Consider the following 19,075-nt stretch of genomic DNA (forward strand, 5'->3'; position numbering starts at 1 on the left):
CACTGCAATGCTGCTGGGCTTGCGGGCAGGTGGGGACTGACCGCTGCAGCCTCCTCCTGATCTTTGTGCAACTTATCTGACAATCTATTTGCCTCTGGGGCTTTCATCCCAGACACTATCCCAGCAATGTCTTCCCACTCCAGACCTCATCACCTGCCCGATATAGCAGAGTAAGTCGGTGGGACGTAGGGCAGGGGCCTTCCCCAAGCAGGAGGCTGGCAGTGCACCGCAGGCGGCAGGCTGGCCAGGACACGCCGGCCAGATTCGGAGCACGGTGTCTGGAGAAGAGGCGACCTCACGGGATGCTGGGGCCTCCATCCCTTACAGTGATGCTGCCTCGCACGCTGCGAAAGCAGCTCGAGTAGCTGAGCTGAGATCCTTGTTTATAAATTCTTTTTACGATGCACATTAAATATTTTCCACAACACAGATACTTCTTCTCTTCTTTCTCTTTTCCTTTGACACCTTTTCCCCAGCAAAGCCCTACGACTATTGCTTGCTGTGGCCTCATTTAGCATCATCATCATCACCACGCATTCATCCTCATATAAAACAGAAATCTATTCCATCAAGCACTTAACATAAATATTAAAATAATGGAAGGGACAAAATATAAATCTACATACAACTTCATGACTACCGTAGCACCTATTACCATGACAAAGCAAATTCTGGTTCAGGAGGAAGGGAAGGGAGATGAGGAGAAAGTTAGGAAGAGGGACTTTGACTGTCATTAAATATGTAAATCACTCTCTTAAATTTTTTTTTTGTTTTGTTTTTGTTTTAAGGTTACCAACCTTATTAAAATTCATTTCACTAACCAGCTCGTTCTATGTCACTATGGATACCAAAGAACCCTTTTAAAAACTTCGGCGAGGCGGGGGTTTCTCAGAATAAAAACAAAACAAAACAAAACACGGCGACTTTCTGTTGGTGCTTTCATGACAAGTCCTGCCACGCGCCCCTCCCCTGCACCCACCAGTCCACAGAAGGGCAATTCATTTACAAGTCCAGTTCTCAGTCTCCCAGGATGAGTTTGACAAAAGAGGCGACGTCTGTCTCTTTGGATTCGTGCAGGGTGAAGAAAGGATGTTGCTGGGAAAGAAAAGAGAGAAAAAATAGAAAAGTTCATTATTCACCACGCTGAGGAACAAACCTAAAACCTTTTCAGACAACCTTCTAGACAGTGAAAAAGATTTTGTTGCTAGCATCCTAATAGTGGGCTTTCCATGTTTTGCAGCTGAGGCAAGTCGGGGAGCCCAAGGGGCCACTTCATGAAGGCTGTAGATTTGTGCTGCCCTCTCGGATTCCCTCTAAACCCTGCCCTGGCTGGGATGGCTGAGCTGGGCTGCTCTCGAAGCACGGGGAAGTATTAAAAAACACTGCCTCCCTCTCTAGCACATTGTGCCCTTTGGCACACGCTGGCTCGCAGCTCTGTGGTGCCCCGGGAGGAGATGGGCTTCTCCTGAGACGGTGGTTACCCACCCCACCGCACGCCAGCTCCAATGGGAGCAAGGAAAACCTTGCAGGAAGGCTGACTGCAGTGGGTTTTCCCTCAGCTTCCTGCTTTATCTGTGTATTTACCCTCTGGTGACTTCTGAGTCTCATTTCTTCCCTGCAATTTCTCATACTCGCAGCAGGAGATGGCTACTTTACCCCTAACCACCGCAAAGAGGAAAGCCATCCCGGCTGGAAAGCCATCCGCAGTTGTATGTTTAACTACTTAATCGTGACCAACATGGGAAGACATCCTGCCAGAAAATCTTGCCTACATTTCAGCACAAACGGAAAAATATGTGTAAGGAGAAAAAAACACAACCAAATGCCCCCTGACAGCAACAGCAAAGCCCCTCTCTGCTAGCACCAGTGACTCAATTTGCTGCTGGGGGCTGCAACACATCAGCTGAGATCAGCCAACTTCCACCTGAAATCACCAAACACTGTTTGACACCCACTGTCCTGGCAGTTAATTGTATTTATTTGTATGGAGGGTGTCAGAGAGAACCAAAAGGCAGCTGGGGCCCTGCGAGGCTCACAGGTGACCTCCACTCTGTCCAAAATGCTGTTGTGCTTCCCGTACACAAGCTGGGGGAGCTCGGTTTGATTCCTGACCCTCTCATTTCAAGCCAGATTTTTAAAGACAATTTGGGGTTTCCAGCGTTTTTCAAAGCTGCCCCTCACCTCAGTCCCTGAGCGTTGGCTATTTCAATAATCACTTATGGCAGTGGCCAAGTGGAGGGAGAAGAAGAGCAAAGAAAAGAGACTTTCCAAGGTGGGCTTGAGCAGAAAGTTATCCAGTGAATAAAAAGAGGCAGCTCTGAGCAGCCAGGAAGCGACCCAAAGACACGCCAGCAAGGAAGAGGAAGCACAATTATGTGGGAAACAGAGCTGAAATGGGTTGAGGCAAGGATCCAGACATAATTTAAGGTCTCCCTGGGTCAGACAGTCACGGGAATCAAAGTGTCCTGAATAACTCTCAGAGAGATGGCCCAAATGGCCTGCTGTGTTATTATCCCAGCGTGATGCCACTGCTTTCACATCCCAGTGAAGTTGCACCCAAAGCAGAGCTACCGCAGCCTGGAAGCACCCGCAAGCATGACATGGGTGGCAGTGGTGGCCTCCAGCCCCATCCCTCAGTGAACCCAACCCCTCTGCAATGACTGAGTCTGGTTATAGCACAAAACACCCCGTGCCAGGTAGGATGTGCTCCATGCAACGTGCAGACCACCGGGGAGGAGTCCTGCAGTAGTTTCATGCTCCACTTCACCTGGGGAAGTGGGTTTTAAAATGAAATTAAGCATCCATATCAGTTTTCCTGATGCTCAAGATAGCACAGAGTCATATTTTCCATGAGAAACCTCAATTCCACAGGAAAGCAAGGGAGCAGTCTTGGTCTAAATGACAAGTCCAATCCAGTACCGCAGCTTAATGCCATAAGAGAGAGAGGAGGGAGAAAAAAAACCCAATAAAACAGCAACCCTCAACCACAGGACCTCACAACATTCATGTCAGCCATAAAATACCACAGCATTGAGATACTCCAGAGAGGTGATCCAAGAACCTAATTCAATAGAAATGCACTCGCTTGCCAATGGGTATTAATGCTGCAACAGACGGAGCTGCTCCGGTGAACCTTTTTGATAAAAGGCCATTTGGCAGACTTCAGAAATTTTCTTAAAATATATATGAATTTATTCAATAATAAAAAAAAAAAAGGAAAAAAAAAAGCCATAAACCTCGGTCCTCTCTTTGTTTGAAACCAGTATTTGGGCAAACTGCGTGTAAATCAGATCTATATATAGTGTAATTGCATTACAGGGCCCAGCAAGAAATGCCACAGGAATTATTCATTGCTTACAACTCACGTTCAAAAGGTACGTGGATTTCCAGCATGTCTTGCAGCTAGAGAGCACCTTAAACCCTGGCACCTTCACACCACAGAGGTCCCAACACCTCCGAGCAGACAGCATGAGGGAGCAATGAGGCTGACCCCCTGGATGGCATAACGCATGTCCTACAAGTTATGGGGCAGGAGACACCAATGCCTGACGAAATTCTGCAGCAGTTTCCACCCTTAACCCAGAAGATCTTGCCAGTGGCACCGGACAGGGGTGGGCATGTAAGGACAGGCAAGCATTTGGGTCAGGATCTTCAGAAATAACAAAGTTAGGCACCTTCTTGCCTTTAGCAAGCTGTGAATCAGGTGAGAGTAAAAACGGACTAGATGCTTACAGGAGTGAAACACTGATTTCCTAAGCTCTCCTGCTTTTTGCCGGATATTAGGAGCACCAGGATCAATACCAGAAAGTCAGGAGAGAGAGAGAGGCCATGAAGCTGTGGAGCCCTAGCAGAAAAATCTCACCACAGACCCTGTTCTTGCCAGCTCCAGCCCAGAGCTCTGGCTGAGTATACACCAGTGCCTGCACTGCTGGGAGTTCATCAGCAGTTAAGTGCATCTGACCTCAAAGCCCTGCACTGCCTTGCATTTCCCTAAGCCTTTATCAGCATTTTCTTCCTTAGTTACTCCTCTGTCCTAGACATGCTCACAGCAAACAGTCTCATAAGCAGCAGATGAAATTCAATAACCGGAATTATTAGTCACAGACTCGTCTCTGTCCCTAACATCCAGGAATTACTTTGTCCAAAATGTCTCCTCTCCAAGGCACCATGACAGTAAAGCCTAGCAGGCCACTCAGCTCCTGCAGCCCACGTGGAGCATCCATGGTGTATCCATTTCACTTAGGTGTTTGAAGCCATCACACAAACCCAAGAAGAGGATTTTATCCTTGCTAACTGACTCTTCGCAGCCTCATTCTTGTCCCTTAGCAAATTTGTTAACTGCTTTAACACATTCTTCTCCCTTGATCTGACTGCAATAGCACCTGAACAAGATTTCAAAGAGCATGTCTGATTTGCAGTCACCCTCCCAAGACCCTGAAGTGCCACGATTCTCACATCAGTTATGAAAAAAGAGAGGCTAAGTATCCCAAATCACCAGTCACTATTGGAAACCCTGTCTTCAGCATCTCATTGTAATCCATCTCAGCTCTGAACCAATACACTGCTTAATGCAGGCACACTCACCATAAGCTCTGGGTATGTTGGCCGTTCTTTGGAATTCTTCTTCAAGCTTTAATGAAAAAAAAGAAGAAAAATTTCAAAAGTTACAATCTGTATGCAATTTAAGCAAGGCCATAAAATTATACCATGACAAAAGCAAGGTTTCAAGTCCCTGTAGAATAAGTTCAACTACTCATCCGTATGTTAAGCAAACAGCTTAGGCCTTGAGGACACCTACAGCCAACACAGCCTGCACATGGACCCCGTATGGTACACAGTGCTGGGTACACACAAGTGCAGTGAGCTCAAGGTCAAACAAGAGATCCGGAAACACCATATATATCAGTCAAGACACTGCCTGTTGCTGGGGGCCAGGTACAATTGGGTTTTTGGGTACTATCCAGTAGGCCAGCGACTAAGGGAATGGATACAGCCTCCAACCTCTGATTGGGAGTGGTGACCGAGTGGCTCCGAAGCACGTGTACAACTATTTGTTTATCACCACGCTGTTATCAGCGGGGACGGTTACATGGGACATCCTTTTTTTCTCCTCTCCTACAACAGATGGCTCTGGAGGGTTGTAGCTGGAAGTTATTTTGGTTTCCCTCCAGCAGAAAATAGCTTTTAAAAGACAGGACGTAATCTCTGCTCACTTCCTGACAGTGTATTTAGGGGAAAGACACTTGGAGCAACTTGAAAAGATCTTCACACACGTACACGTCGGTGGCGGGGAAAAGGTGTCACACTGAGCAAAACAAAAGTGAGAACCTCGGTGATGATAAGCCGCTCCTCTGCTGGGATTTGCCGGAGCCCAGAGGAAGCAGAGGACACACACTGAATAGATATTTCCTGCTTGCTGTGTGTAGCGGGCTCATGTTTAGTGTCATGTTGTGAATGAACAGAGGAACCTAGTAACGATACGTGCCAATATTGCCGAACTTAAGGTACGGGATGTGTCACATCCTCTGAGCTCAAAAGCAGCCCAAGCCGAAATGCTACGGTGAATTTGAAGGTTAGGTGTGTCCACAAGGAGGATTTGGGTATAATCCTCTTAATTTAGATGCTCTACAAACGAAAACCTTGTTCCCAGGTTACTAATACCAGGAAATATGGTGACAAGTTACTGAAATCAATGTAAATCTTCAGGAATGAAAAGCCATATTTGGATTTGATCCTGACTCAGACATCCCAGGAACTTCCCTGCAGTGGCTACAGGTGATCGGACTTTCACTGCCCCAGGCAGCAGATGGTGTGATTCACTCTGCGACCTCTTGAATTTGAGATAGGCCTAAGCCAGGCCAATCTCGATACACTGAGTTGATGTGACCTGGTGTGGTGTCAGAAGAAATTCTCAGACTCCAACAACACAAAACCAGTGCAATCTGCAGCCAAAGCGCACTTTTCCGAGTCCATGCCACTGCACCGGCATTGAGGGATCTTCAGTGATCCTGGAGGACAGGAGAGGAACTGCCACGTGCTCCCCAAAGCATGAGCTTTCAAGACATAAGTGCTGCTCAGCAGGGTCATTCTTCTCACTGCGACCATCATGAACGGCTGTGGATATCTTACTCCTCAATCAGCCCACAGCTATAGCTGCAAGACACCATGCTTGCAAAAGCGAAATATTCAGCGGGGAACAACAGCCTGCCTGGCACAAACAGGCAACTTTGCAATAACAAGTGGTGAGCCAGCAGCATGGGAGAAAGGCAGCTGGCCCAAAATCTCAGCGTGGGCCTTGCAAAAATGGTGGGCATTTTGTGAGAGGGTTTTTCCAAGCCAGCTCCCACCTCTGATAGACACAGAGCAGTGTGGGCATGGGCAGGTATTCCCCAGCGCAGGTTGGTAGAGGCGTGCAGCTGAATCACGGGGACCTCGAAAACATGTTTGAACAAGACTCCGAAGAATCTGAGTGTTGTTACTTAAAGTCCCCGGGCAGGAGTGGCTGATAATCCCCTTCCTGGGTCACAGCAGAGCCGGCCGAGCTCCAGGCCCTGACGCCGGCAGCTTGGGAACAGTCTCACATTTCTGTATTTGTCGATCTGCCATCCTTTCTTGGCTACCACGCAAACCCACCATCCACCTGCCAACTTGGCAAGCCATGGATGGCACTGCAGCGCCTGGAAAATAAAAACGCCTCCCAGGCGGTTTCCAGGGAAGCTGGAGGGAGAAGCAGTCAGGAGCCATGGGGCCGCCGCCAGCTCTCTTTGAACCATAGGATGAGGGCAGCTGTGAGTCTCCTCGGGTGCTGGGAGAGCCTGCGCTTTTGTGCAGCTCTTGCAGCCTCCAGACAGTGCACATCTGCTCCAACCCTTTTCCTACACCACAGCCAAACTCTCCCGCTGCTTCCAGCTCCGAGTCCCACGGAAAGCAGTGCAGCAGCTGGAGGGCCCCGGTAGCGGGATGGCCGGCAACGGGGGCCACCATGAGGCAAACTCTGCACCGCCCCTGCCCTCAGAGCCATGTCCCCCCGGGAGCGGGAGGCAGGAGGACGCAGCCATTCCGCACCCTGCTCCCCTTCCCCACCCTGTGCCAGCCCCGGGGACGTGAGGGACCCGGCGGACCTGCCTGCCCGCACCTGCCCGTGCTGCCGGCCCCGCCACAGACACCCTGTGCTGTTGATATGGGGATGACTGGATGAGAACATCTCCTAAATCCCTTCCTCCTGCGTGTCCCCCCAAAGCGACCAAGCCTGTTTCTCACCACCTCAGGCAGGGAAGACCCCCACAACTGCCATCACCAGTGCTCTGGCAACACCATCTCCAGTTGCCTGCACAGCACCAGGTCCCAGCCCAGCCCTCACGGCTCAGTGAGGGCATGAAGGCCCGTCACTTCCCCCGGGGGGATGTTTTGTTCAAAAATTTAGGTTATACCCCAGAGAGATGCCTGTGGGGTCAGGGACACAGGAGGCTGCCGGCACCTGCCCTCCTCGGCCTCCCCACAGCATGGTGGAGGCGAGCAGGGCTGGGGTGAACGGGACCAGGGTGAGCGAGGCTGAGAGGTTATTTTACCATTGCGAGGTAAAATCGACGAACTCTGCCGAGAACTTCTCTGCTGGGAGCTGTGGCGATGGCTCCTCCACCACCTGCTTGAGCTGCTGGAAGGGCGTCCCCCAGGAGTCGTAGGGAAAGCGCAGGATGGCCAGCTCGATCTGGGGAGACAGAGCCCACGCCTCAGGCACCAGGAGCAGACCCCCCACAGCTCACGGATTCCTCTGTGCCCACCCCGGGGTGTGTTTTTTTAGGCCCCGCACAAATACATGGCATTTCTTCACCCCACCTGGCCGCAATGTCTTGCTTAACCTCCCCCAGCAAAAGGGAGAGGCCTGAGGAGACCCAGCAGTCTCCATATTCAATTCTCCATCACCCTCATGTTAGAAGTCGCTTGGGAAAGGCTAGAAGTTAAAAACCCCACGTCGCAATGGGTAACTGTGCTATAAAATGACTCTGCAAGCAGATGGATTCCCCCTAAACGCTGCATGGGAGACGCCACCCATCCCTCCTCATCTGAGGGGGACTTTGCTAATTGCTGAGTGCTGGGAGTATTTTTTTGTGCTTGAAATCCAACCTGCTCCAAGGCGACAGACGTGCGGCGCCGGACGCCTTCGCCTTAGCCCATGCTGCCATCTCCCGGCAGCCCAGGGCCACCGCAGCAGGGTCGTCCCCACCAGGGTGGCACCCCCCCAACACATACAAAGACAGCAAGGAGTTGACAAAGCAGGTCCATCTTCCTTCCCCTTGACCCTGCGGCACGCTCCCTGGTACCCCCAGAGCTGTATTCCCATTCCCAACCCCGCCACCTTCCCAGAGAACCAGTGCCACCAGTGTCAGGGGGGCTGTGGGGAGGAAAATGAATCCACAAGCAACACTGAAGCCTCCTGGCATTGCTGCGAGCCCCCAGGTCACCCTACCATTGTGATCCCCAGGCTCCAGATATCAGATTTGACGCTGTACCCCTTCTGGTTCAGCTCCGGGTTAATTCTTTCAGGCTGTGAACAGAGACAAAGGCGGTTGAGGAACAGGGATGGCCCCAGTGCGATGCCCACACCCAGAGCTCACCGACCTCAGACGGGTCTTTCATGGTGGCAGGCCAGGACCACTTAGCCCATGCCACCAGCCAGCTCCCTTGGTTGTCATGGGGCCAGATCTGGTCCCACATCCTTGCCGGTAAGGGCAGGTAATGAAATGGGTCACCAGAAGCAGATGGTACCTGCACCAGGGATTGGGGTGGTGGAGCTGACCCAGCACGTCTGGCACGTAGGGGGTGACAAGTCTCAATTCTCCAGGACCGTTTTCACCCAGTGCAAGTGCTCCACACAGAGCGAATCCTGAACAGTAGCTCCCGGGAGGCGTCTGAGGGACCCAATCCCTGGGGACTGTTTTTCCTCCCAGATGGAAAGTACTATTGTCCCCACAGGGCAAATGGCAAAAATGTGACACGGTGTAATTACAGAGCCTACCCCAAGGTCACAGGGAGGTGATAAGGCAGCAGGAAGCTGTGCCCAGGAGATCTGATCTGACCCATGAGATCTGTCTCCCCTCTCTGCCCCTTTACAAGTAACTTCAGGGATACGTCTACAGGAAAACGAGTCCCCAGGACACATGCCGGAGGCTGATCCTTCCCCCTTTAGGATGACCCGATGCCCAGGCTCATGTTCCTCTGGCTGTCCTGCAGCAGCTTTCACACACAGCTTCTCCGTGGCTCAACTTACAGCCATGTAGGGTTTGCATCCTGCATCCATGGTTTTAGCAACCGAGTCAACGAGGTAACCGCTAATTCCAAAATCGCACATTTTCACCTGCCCCTGCGTATTGATCAACACGTTAGAGGGCTTTACATCTGCAAGAAGGAACACATACCACAGTCACTGTCACGCATGGGTGGCTGTGCCAAGCCAAAAAAAGCCAAAGAGCTTCCTAGCAGCAGAGGGCACCAAAGGTGCCCATGCAAACCCCTGCGCTTTGTGCACGCCGGCTGGCTGCCGCTATTGCAAGTTCAGGTGACTGCCTCGTGGGCCTGTCATATGTCCTGCAAGTGTCCCTTCACTTGCAGACTCCTCTCTCCGATTTGGGGGAGCGGGAGGTAACCCTGCACGTAACCGTCGTATGCCACTGCACAGGGGGTGGCCACGGACGTCGGAGCACTCACAGGGGAACAGCTCAGCAGGGCTGGGGGCATCTCCAGAGGATGTCTGCAAATGGCTGGAGCTCTGGCAAGTCCCCAGCTGGATCTGGTCTCATGCCAGCAAAAGGAAAAACCCGTGGGGAAAGGATGAGGGGCGGGCAGGAAAGGGTGAAGAGGAGCAGGGGTTGCAGGGGAAGGAGGAAGCAGTAAACTAAGACAAGGATCAAGATTTCAGAAATGGCCTTTAATTTTAAGGATACCAAGCTTGAAGGCAATGTGAACAGCAGCAGGCGTGTGGGTGCTCCACACCTTATGGAAATCAGGCCAGTGTCTCATCTATTTATTACTGCCAGATTTATCTGCTTCCCATCACAGCCTTATAATCCTTGGTGTATTCACACTTGCATCATGCTCATGAAGGCAGTTATAATCACCATCAGAAAGGGAAATTAAGGCACAGAAAGAAGCTAGTAAGTGATATCCACGAGAGCATGGAGGTGCTTTCCTGCACAACAGGCAATCGCTCCCTGTGAGGCTAACCCCAGATGAAATCTTAACACAGCGCAGGTAGCGCAGGCTACCCTGTTTTCTCTTGTCCCAGCACTGATCCTCAACAGGGAGCAATCCTTTCCTTGTTGCCACCCAGAAATAAGAGGTCTCTTCTGCAAGAAAGTCCTGTCTACATGTAATAAACTATTAAATAGAAGAGCTGAAACACCATCCAAAGGAGGCCAGCAGCTGCTTTTGAGTCCTGCTTATTAGAGTTGGGTGGTTTACAGTTTGTTAACATCTGCTCTCTAATCAGCATTTTGCAATCAAAAGCTTCAGGTATCTGAGATCCTCACCCATCTGTTACTATGCTGAAACAAGACAATTTTCAGTGGAAATCAAACAAGTAAACAGAAACCCAGAAGCCGAGCAGCATTTTCCACCTACTGTAAATGATACAGAAGGCAGAAACTCAACCCCCAGCCACATGCAGAATGTACAAAATGTGACAGCCTGCTAGAGCTGAACTCTGTTCCCTTCAGATGCTCCTTTCCCCGGCAGTCACACACTCCAGAGAGGGCTTTTTCCTCCTCATGACAAATTGAAAATGACCCTTTAAAAATAAAGGTGTCAAGCAGCAACACTGCAAATTTGTTTCTTTCTAAGTGTGTTCATGGCATCTTTGAGATGCTCTAGAGGGGAAAATGTCAGAAGAGTTTAAGGAGGGTATTTATGACTTCACTTGAGGCTATTTTAGGTATCAAACTATTCTGCCCCACCAGTGCTCAGGGAAGCTCACAGAAGAGGATGAGGATGGTTAGATCGCTGCATGAGGCATCACACTGGCATGGAGACAGACGCCTCTCACTGCATGTCAACATGGAGCCGTCGAGCTAGGGGAGAAGCCTTTGCAAAGCCTCATCCAAAGCCCAGCAAGGTCAGACGGAAAAGTCTGTTTTAATTTTGCAGAGGTGTTGAAGCAGACCATGGATTTAGACCGTGCATTAGGGAAATGCAACCCAGGGGGAAACAGCCCTTTCTCTGCCAGCACAATCAGGCTGGAGCGCGCTTCTCCTCCGCCTCAGGGAGACGCTGGGACCAGCACGCAGTTTTTAAAGAGCAAACCAGCAGACATTTCCTCTGACTAGGTTTTGCTAGTCATGAGATGCTGGGGAATATTTTTGCTGTCAAAGGCCCATTTTATCTTGGGTATTTTGGGAGCCCTGTGCCTGGCCGCAAGGCCAGCCCTTGCAAGGCTGAGAGCACGCGGCGCAGGGCAGACAGACTGGCACTGTGTGCCTGGCACTTACCTCTGTGGATCACGGAGAGCTTACTGTGTAGATGTTCTAGTGCTTTTACGATCTGAAACAACAAATCTGGAGTGAATCACAGCTGGCAGCACCGTGATGAGGAGGAAATGCTATCTGGCTTCACCCGCCCCATCCTCACCAGACCTGCTTGGAGGGAAGGAACTACATCTCCCAAGAGTCCTGCACCCTCACAGCAGCCCGAGGTGATGGTGGGTACCCAGGGATCTCCCAGGAGCTCCAGGACCCTAACAAGAAGGCAAAGGAGGTGCAGGGCCCTCCCACATCTAACGCTGTGCCGTCTCTCAATTACGTGTATAGGCCCATTTTGGGTTATTTATGGCTTATAAATAACATCACCTCAGACCAGATACTGGAAGCCAGCTAGGAATGTCCACGTGGGCTGGCCCGTGGACCATGCTCTTCCTGGTGCAAATACAGCAGGGAGCTTGGGTCACGTAGGACTTGGCTTAGAAGAGAAACACCCTTTCCCTTCCCTCCTCGCCCTGCTAATACTCACAGAAACAGCTATTTTCCCTAAGATGTCCTCAGGAATCGTCAGGCCTTTATCAATGACGTGTTTGTAGAATTTGTCCAGTGAGGTATCCATCAGCTCCATGCAAATCCACACGTCTCCCTGGAGGATAAAGAAAGCAAATATCTGCCTACTGGAACGAAGCCTCCTTTCCTTTCCTTTCACGCGCAAAGGTCTTCTTCTGCCACTTGCCCTTTGCTGGCCTGTTTGCCTCTTCCCTGTCTTTTAAAACTCATTCAGCAAAACTGTATTGGGCTTTCTTTTTCCCTCCTCTCCAGCTGGAATTAAGTGCTGTCCACCTTCACTACCATTTAGGGCGTATTTTCTGCTGTCTTTTCCCAAAGCAGAGTCCCAGTGATTTAGGCGCCCAGAAAGTTATCGGGACTGAGGCTCCTACATGTTCAGGTCACTGCAAATGCTCAGCCAGGAAAAGTTCAGCTCTGCAGAGCTATGCTTAAAACTCTTCAATAAATCTTGCTTTTCAGAGCTTTCCACAATTTTCGTCCATGTGGCTTTCTCATTGCAAGTCAGGACAATATTAACACTAACAGACCAGGCTGTGAGTTGGTGTCCTCGGTGCCCGGCCGTCCCCATCGCTCAAACTCACTACCAAGCCCCAACGCCTCGGCACAGGGGCCTCGCACATTTCTGGCACTGGGGCTTGGCTGCCCTTGGCTCCTCCTCACGTGGGACCGCATCTCTCCTCGCTCGCCAAGAAGTAACCGTACGTGACAAATCCTTAGGCCGGGACTGAGCAAATCCATATTGTACCAAGTCTCCATGTCTAGATGGAGATTAAAGCCCTGGCACTTGGAGGGAGTCTAGGCATGGGAATTCAGAGCCTGGGAGAGGATCCAGTCTCCCAGGGGCAGCACGGCTGATCTCCAGGATGCCATACCTCTCGGAAAAGTGCACCGTAAAAGGTGACAGTGAAGGGGCAATCTACCGTCCTCATGGAGATATCCAGATCCATCAATAACCTCTTCTGCTCCTGGCTGTTCACTGTGGCTCGGATCCGCTGGAAGACAAAGCATTTTAGCATTGGCTGTCAGCACCTCCGTACCACAGCCATACCCATGCTGGCCACAGTGCCTTGACATCACGCCTTTACCCTTTTATCACACCTCTTTGTGTTACCCTTTTATCATACCTCTTTCTTTGTCATAGGCACATCACAAGCACAGCACCCACGGTAGGAGCACCCTGGTGCAACAGAGAGCAATGGTGGCTGAAGGGGTCTTCTCACCTCAGCCCAAACTGCAGGTGATTTTGCTCTTCCCTGCAAACGCCACTCTTTTTGCAACAGCCAAAAGTCACTGTGGCTTGGGAAAGGAGAAAGGAGCAGGAAATCAAATTCTAGGCTGGTGGAAACCCGTGACTTTTGGAGCTGCAGCGGACATCTATTTACATCAGCAGACTTTGGTCATGAGAGAGGGCTCCAGCCCTGCAGCCAGAGCCCGTGGGCTCCCCATGGCTCTGGGAAATGGACACTTCCCAGTCTCCCAGGGAAGAGATGTCATTTATGTGAAATACCTGGAGACCCTCAGCTGGGAAGCACCACAAAGGGGCATGACACAGTCCAACACAGGTCACACACATATTCCAGGCTCCTTGGCCAAAGCTACTCGAGGTCAGTAATGTAATAGAATTAAACTGTTCAGCATCGCAGATGCAAGTAATAGCCTGAATGTTCCTGCCGTACCCTCTTCAGATCTTCCATCATGCTCAGAGAGGTCTTTTGCAGTTTAGTGAACACCAAAGCAAACAAGAAGACCAAATGCAGAGCACAGAGGCCCTGAGACACATCCCAGCATCCACAGCAAAGTCTATCCACAACTGAGGAGCTAAGAATTTTCCTTCAGTTTGCTCATAGCTTCCAGCTCTGCATCTTTTTTTTCTTTTTTCTTATTCTGAAAGGAAACTTGAGCTAAAATTCAGCCAAGCAAAAATTGGTCCTTCCCAAAATACAAATTTTCCCATGACTGTTTCCCTAAGCTGCAAGCTTAAGAGCCTAAACTGTTGTTATGAAAACTTTTCATAATAGTATCTACAAGCCTGTCGTGAATCACGATCCCACTGTAGCAGACAAAATGTGAAAATCCCAACAAAAATTTCCTGTTCCAAAGAGACTAAAAAAGTCCCAGCTGAAGAAAATTATCTTATATAATTAAATTTACAGTACACTCTTCTTTACAATTACAATTAGTGTGCAGAGCCCTGACTCCGAGGGTATATCTACATTAGAAAAAAATACGCCTATTTAAAAAATGATGGCAAATAGCTTGTCAAATCCTAGCAAAAACAGGAATATTGTAGACAAAGGTGAACAATATGTTTCTATGCACTACAACGCTGGAAACACATTGAGCATCATACTTTTAAAACACACCCCTTTTCTTGGTTAAATGGCCCAAATCTACCTCGGCACTCTTTGCCCCTTTGTAGAAAGAGGATTTCATAAGGAAAGAAGTAAATCTCAGTAAAGGCATGCATCAGAACAAGCGAGATCAGAACTGTGCACAAACGAGAGCGCAGAGGGTGTCCACACACAACGATACAGACAGAAAGCACCTCGGGAGGCTCACTCTACCTTCACGGCCATGATCTGCCCGCTAGGCATGTGCCGCATCTTCTCCACCACCCCGTACGCACCTCGTCCCAGCTCGGAGATGGGCTCCAGGTCATCGGCTTTCACCTCAAAGTTCTGCAGGGGATAAAAACCATCAGCGCGAGGGTGGCCGCTGCGCGTACGTGCTATGCAAGGAGCGAAACGCCCCTAAAATCTAGCCCGGCTTGGCACATAAATTCACCTCTGTGCATCCCCCTCCCTATCTGTGTTCATGAGGCTAGAAACAAAATCGTGGTCCTCAGGGGCTGTCAGGAGGATTAACTACGGTGCAGTAATTAGCAGACTTCTGGAGAGGACGTGCCTCGTAACAGCATGAGCAGGGAATCTGTGTTGATGAGCATCCTAAGCTGAGCGGGCGCAGGAAGGACCGTTCCTTTGGTGGGATGCTCTCCCCCCAGCCACCTGCACCCGACTGTCCCTCTCAGCCACCTTTAGCTGCCAGCACTTTCAGCTTCTCCATCCTCTAAGGGCTGGGATGGAAAACACCACAGCAGCTTCTCCCCTAGGAATCACCTTCAGTCTTTTTTTTTTTTTTTTTTTTTTCCCCTTCCATCCTTGTCCTCCCACAAACAATCATGGAATATCTCCAGGTTTTTTTTAAAGCCTGTAAAAGCTTATTTCTCCAGACCTGTAGATGGGCCAAATACCAGCTGAGTGTGCCCCATTTTTAAACCACAGAGGATTTATTTTTTCTAGCATTCAAGATCTCTTTCTCCTGGCCTTACACAAAGGATGACTTTGTTTGCAGCCCTGCATTCTAACCTGCCCTTCTTTCTGCCGCGATATTGTGCAGCAGCTCTATTTTTTGCTTATTATTATTTTTGGATGTTTAAAATATGCCTTTGCTACTAAAACCAGCCATTCTGTTTGCTGAACGCACAACCACATCAGTCAATCATCCTACAGAAAGAAGCGGGTTATAATGAACTGATTCACAGCGCATAATCCCACACCGCTTTTTGCCGGCACAGCAGAAAAAAACCTGCAGCCTGAAATGTGCTGGCTGGGGATGCCACGGCGTGCAGGGCCCATACACTGCGTTACTGTGCGCTCGGGCTCCCGGTCATTCACCTGCAGTTACATCGCCTGCAAAAGGAGCCCTGACTGACATTTCTGTGTTACGGCAGAGATCTGAGCATCTCTGACTGCCTGACACTGCTCCTACTGTTCAGCAGGACCCTCTCCAAAAAAGCACTTTGACTCTCTCAAGGCCACTCTTAAATTTAGCAGCAAGGTTTAAAGGGAGAGGAGGGAAAGTGGCTTTCCCTAGGGATCAGAGGTGAGTGTAGAAAGGCTGGTGGAAGAGGAAAGACATCCTAAAGGAACTTGGCTGGACAAATAGGTAACAGATCTATGGGGAATGCAAGCCATGGCATGTCAGTCCCTCTGAGATAGCCACAGATCTGCATCCGTAAAAAAGACTGAGCTCTGGGTTTTACAAGTGCGTTTCTCTTTGCACCGTCCAACATGGGCTCCCTGCCTCCGTGCATGGAGCCTTTTTGGAGCGCTTGAGCTTTTCCTCAGCCCTGGGACTGCAGGGGAGAAATGATTTTCTTGGAGCGGGCGCTTGCTCTAGCAGCAGGCATTTTCTCTGCCTCGGTGCTGCACCATTTTGCTCCAGAGGCATCTCACACTCTTTCCACCTTCCAGCCCCTGCTCCATGCCAGGGAAAATACAAAATCCAAAATGAAAAAAAAAGCATCCGAAGATAGACATTATAAAACACTATTGGATTAGGATTTCACTTCATAACTTAACTTGCTGACACCGAGGCCTATCTTCTGCACCTAATAAATTTATTGCCCAGTTTTAAAGTGCTTTTAGAAATGCTGCTGTGCTATTTTCTCCTATCAAAATAGCTGTCCTCGGTTTTGTTTTTTCCCTGCTATGTTTTAATAACATCAGGTGGACTGGTTTCCATGCTGTCAGAAGGATTTGCTTCCAGGACAGGAAGATCTACCCTGAGTTAGACTCCTGATGAGAAGGCCTTCCATATTAGCGAAGGGAAATACTTTGGATGAAGGCTTTAAATCAGCAAAGGAACTGCAAAGGAAAGTAAAATCTGCTGTCAGCAATCCCCTTGTTTTATAATTGTTATTTCCAGCGGATTAGCTGCACCTTATTGAGGCAAGGAAGGAATTTCCAAGGTGGAAAACATGAAGGGGACCCAGGTGTCATGCGATGCAAAGGGTGAGCGTTTGGGAGCATGTTCATCCAAGCGGTGACAACCAGTAGGTCACACTGCAGCTGGCCACGGGGCCATCGGTCCCACGCAGACAGCCCTTGTTGGAGAAGCACAAACACCAGATGCTAGTCGGCTCTCTGTGGCTGTCAGGGCTCAGGCAAGCTCCCAGGCTGGCTCTTCTTAGCTTTTATTCATCCAGCAACTGCCTTCCATTTCAAGCAAAATGGGCTACTTTTTTTTTAATAGCTGGTGTTTATTAACCTGCCCTTTTTTGGGGGGCTGAAGTTAAGCAATCCCATGAGCAGCCCACACCACTGGATGGTCCCCTGTCCCCAGAGGTCTTCTCCTCACCATAACTCCTAGTCTTACCTCCTCGCCAATAGAGATGCAGGCTTTGGAGTCTAGATCTCTGGGTGGCCTGCAGGAGAGAAAAGGGAAAAGATGTGAAATGTTCCTTACAAAGATCAATTTTCCCTCAGCGAGTAAATACAACCGCCATGGTCCCCCAGGCCATCCCCTCGCACCAGCAGGCCAGCAGCCCTTGCAGCCCTGAGCAGCCTAACCAATCTCCTAGCTTTGCAGGATCAACAGATACAGCCAAGATCCACAAAGTCACCCCAAAAAGGGGTCAGGAAGGAAGCTGCTGGAGTTGGCATTTCTCACATCCAACTTCCTCATGCAGGAACCCAGAGAGATTCACTGCAAAAGGCAAGCCAGGTGGCAAGCACCAAATCTCTGCCAGCCTGTATGAAAAATGGATTAAATGGGCATAAAGGTCTAAAACCACTGTAAATGATTACCTAAGTCATACAGCATGGGTTAACAGGCTAATAAAAGTCAATCCTCAAGGAAGCAAAGAAAGCCAAGCAGGCTGGAGTTGCACAAATTGCCTTAAAAACACAGGGTTTTCTTTTGCGAGGCTGAGTACGTAGGGAAGGGGATGCATTTTTATGCCTTGACCAAACGCATCTGTTACTCAAACTGGGTGGCCGAAGCGCCACATCAGTTAAAATCGGGTGCCCATTCTGTTTTTCCTTTTCCTGCGCACATCATGAAGCAGCACGAGACATGTACCACGGGCAGTGATGGATAGAGGGTGATGGGCTGAGACCCCCTGGTTGTACCTGGGGCTACAAGAGAAATACAAGGGCCGTTAAGTTATTATCCTCCCTAATGGTGCCAAAATTAACCTAGGCGTTTTGCCCCGTTCCTCGTGAAGGGTCCCTGTTACCCCAGACCTGCAAGCACGAGCCCCGGGTGCTGGCCGTGACCGGCCGCTGGCCCCTGGCCATGGCAGCACAGGCGCTAGCAAAGGCTGGAAGGCAGCTGGGGTTCGTGGTTTTCTTTTTATTCTGCCTTAGTGTTTGCAGACTTACGTGGAGCTTGTCTGTGGTTGCTCAAATGCTTCTTTAGGAATTTTCAGCCCAGGGTTTCTCTTCTTGCCTGTGAAACAAGAAAGAGGCAGAATTAAAGAAAGGCATTTTTTTGTTGTTGTTTTGTTTTGTTTTAATTTGCAAAACACAGCTTGTCTATATTTGTTGACCTTATTTAACATAAATGCCTGGCCAGGCTGGTGGTGTAGACTCAGGGCACAGAGTTCAAAACATAAAGTGCCTTTGCTCAGTAACGCTCCATTTAGACCTGGAAGGTCTGGCTGCCAACTCGGTACAGAAAACAGGCAAGAGCTCCGGCAAACGCAGGCCATGTGAAAATGCAAAGAGAAAGGTATTTCTCCTTCGTCAGCCCTACCCACGTAGGATCCCTTAAAATGTTTCTTAGATTTTAAACCATTCCAGATACATAACTGCAAACCCCGGCAGGACTAAAAATCTTTTTAAAATTGAAAGTCCAGAATCAGATTCTGATTCTGTTTAAATGGTTGTTTCACCTCTTGGTCATTAACGTTGTGCAAACCCAGCAAAAATAAAGCAGAATTAAGTCTGCAGGCTTCAAAGCCATTTGTTTCTGTTCACACTGACCAGCCAAGCTTTTCTGAGCTGGATGAAGCTCCAGCTCTGAAGCAGTTCAAATGCAGGCTCTCCTGTAAAGGGGGTCCAAGCCGGCAGACACAAGAGCCAGGCAGACTAGAGAAATACAAGAACCTTTTTATGACTAAACATATACAGCCACATTTCAGCACGAGGTTTTGAATTCATGGATAAAATAACCTGAAAACATAAGTCACGTCACCAAAACCCCAAGGTAAACATCTGGCTGTTTGGCTGTGTAATAAAATCGCTGGTCCCCAA

At 49.5% G+C, this 19,075-nt stretch overlaps 1 protein-coding gene across 1 annotated transcript; it reads right to left on the bottom strand.

Annotated features, from left to right (window-relative positions):
- Positions 1-924: 924 nt before the first annotated feature.
- MAP2K6 (mitogen-activated protein kinase kinase 6) lies at positions 925-18,279 on the bottom strand (the record flags this gene model as incomplete). The annotated part of the gene is made up of 11 exons (XM_050908352.1): positions 925-1,095; positions 4,585-4,630; positions 7,569-7,708; positions 8,468-8,545; positions 9,269-9,396; positions 11,481-11,532; positions 11,998-12,114; positions 12,911-13,030; positions 14,603-14,716; positions 17,196-17,244; positions 18,203-18,279. Coding segments are annotated over 11 exons (999 nt in total), but the record flags the coding sequence as incomplete, so codon positions are not given.
- Between the last annotated feature and the right edge of the window lie 796 nt (positions 18,280-19,075).

This window comes from Gymnogyps californianus, chromosome 19 (assembly GCF_018139145.2).
Source record: "Gymnogyps californianus isolate 813 chromosome 19, ASM1813914v2, whole genome shotgun sequence".
NCBI classification, from domain to species: domain Eukaryota; kingdom Metazoa; phylum Chordata; class Aves; order Accipitriformes; family Cathartidae; genus Gymnogyps; species Gymnogyps californianus.